The sequence below is a fragment of the Seriola lalandi genome, unplaced genomic scaffold (genome assembly GCF_002814215.2).
Source record: "Seriola lalandi dorsalis isolate HSWRI2012SDOR001 ecotype SW California unplaced genomic scaffold, Sedor1 jcf7180002052903, whole genome shotgun sequence".
In the NCBI taxonomy this organism is placed as follows: Eukaryota; Metazoa; Chordata; class Actinopteri; order Carangiformes; family Carangidae; genus Seriola; species Seriola lalandi.
Window position 1 is genome coordinate 1 of NW_019523456.1, and position 2024 is coordinate 2024.

The 2024-nt window shown below is 43.6% G+C and overlaps 1 protein-coding gene across 3 annotated transcripts in view; it reads right to left on the reverse strand.

Annotated features, from left to right (window-relative positions):
* Positions 1–545: 545 nt before the first annotated feature.
* Positions 546–2024, reverse strand: part of gopc (golgi-associated PDZ and coiled-coil motif containing) — a 13950-nt gene continuing 12471 nt past the window's right edge. For all 3 annotated transcript variants that reach the window (XM_023400686.2, XM_087172455.1, XM_087172454.1), the window contains 2 exons: positions 1284–1448; positions 546–761 (listed from right to left, as the gene is read on the reverse strand). In XM_023400686.2, the coding sequence (XP_023256454.2) occupies positions 561–761; positions 1284–1448 (366 nt within the window). In that variant the 3' untranslated portion in view covers positions 546–560. The remainder of the gene's footprint in view (positions 762–1283; positions 1449–2024) is intronic.

Below are 2024 nucleotides of genomic sequence, written 5' to 3' on the forward strand. Positions count from 1 at the left end.
CCCATTTTTGGAGAATGGATGAGTGTACAACAATAAAAAACATCATCACCCGAACATCTCAGGTCCCAAATAACTGAATCCAGTGAAAGTCACTGTGACACAAAAGAGACGCTTCACACTGGTCACATGATCATTTCATACTGACATCTAAGTCCAAACCATGAATAAAACAAGTATTCTATACATACTTTACATTCTACATACTGACAATAAAACCCTATAGCAGTTCCATGCAGTCAACAGGAGCCGGAGTCAGTGACTCTAATCTGACTCTGCAGCCCAGGTACAAATGGTGGCAGGTGAGTTTTATCTCTAGAGTCATCTAGTCATCTTGTTTTAAACCAGGAAGCTACACTGTTTACAGTATTACTCAACCTGGTCCTCTTCTCGTAACTGAGGTCTTTCTGACTACAGGTCATGCAAACGTTATACTTTCACCCTCTGTTGTAAAGATGTGGTAAACACAGACTGTGGTAATACAAAGCAGGAAAAGCAGAACGGAGAACGTTGCATTTGAGAATTGAAGCAGTGTGAAGGACTTTTTATGGATCTGTGTGCAGCTAATTAGTGGTCAAAACAAGTTTTGAAAACGCACCTTGCAGAGATGCCGAGCTGTTGCTAGGCGGTGCTGTGCTGCTGTCGTCCAGTTCGTCCAGGTAGAGTCGGTAGCGATGGCCACTGTCGTCTTCATATTCCACATTCTCATCATCACTGTCCACCTCTGGAGCCACGTACACCACTTCAAACTCTATCTGTCCTCGCTGACAAAGACACAGAATGAGCACTTTTAAACTAGCATGATCCCCTGGTGGCTGTCTGCCTCTGGTTTCAGGTTACATCCCTGTATTTGTGTCAAATGTTGTCATAATTGCTGTGAATAAAGGCTAAGAAGTGTTTTAGGAGGTCACAGTGTCTTTGACCTTTGATCACCACAATCTAATCAGTTCGTCCTTGAGAGTCCAAATGAACAATTATGCCAAATTTCAAGAAATTCCCTCAAGGTTGCGTTCACAAGGCCAAAACCATGTTTTATGAGTTCACCGAGAACTTGACCCCTTGACCTTTGGCCAACGAATGCGTTTGCATAGGTTGCAATGATCCTAAGCCATCTAATCAGTCCATCCTTGAGTCCTAGAGAATGTTTGTGCCAACTCTGAAGAAGTTCCTTCAAGGCGTTACTGAGATATCATGTCCACAAGAATGGGACTGATATACAACCTGAACACAATATGTCTCTGTCGCGGTTATGTGTTCATGTGTATGTGTGTGCTCTCCTGTGTTACCTGCTGGGACAGAATGGTGACAGCCTCCTTGTGTTTGGCATCTCGCAGATTGATGCTGTTGACAGCGAGGATGGCATCTCCGACATGCAGACCTCCACATCTGTCTGCGGGCTGACTGGGATGGATCTCTGAAATTAAAATGGGAACACCGTGCTCCTTCCCGCCCTGACGAGAACAGACACGCAAGACTCGACTCAGCTCGTCTGCAACTGTGCTCCTACTTTTAGGAAAAATTTATGGTGATCAGGAATGGTTTTGTAATGTGAGAGAGGCTTCTGTTTATCTTTACCATCACTCACACCAAATATGATTTCATCCCAATGGGCATGCAAGTACTCTGCAGTCATACAGCCATTTTTTGTATATATATGAATTAATTAATTAATTAACAGCTCAATCAGTGGCTTCAGACAGTGAGCATCTGGCCACCTCCAATCCCACTCAAGACCAAGCTGCCACTATCCACCGACTGTAATTAGCTCCGGTGTGGTTTCTGTGGTTCTATAGTCACACAGACAGCAAGTTGAAAAAGTTGAACCATACAGCTGTGTGTAAGAGTTTGGGGGCATCCATGGGCAAATACAACTCAGCTACAATACAACACAAACAGACATTAAAGGTTCTGTAAATTAGATTTTAAACAAAAATACAGCAGTTAACAACTGTTGTCTCTGTAAAGATATAGTGTTGTCATGGCGTCCTGACCAGAGAACGAAGCCACACCCCCTCTGTGTGTGTTGT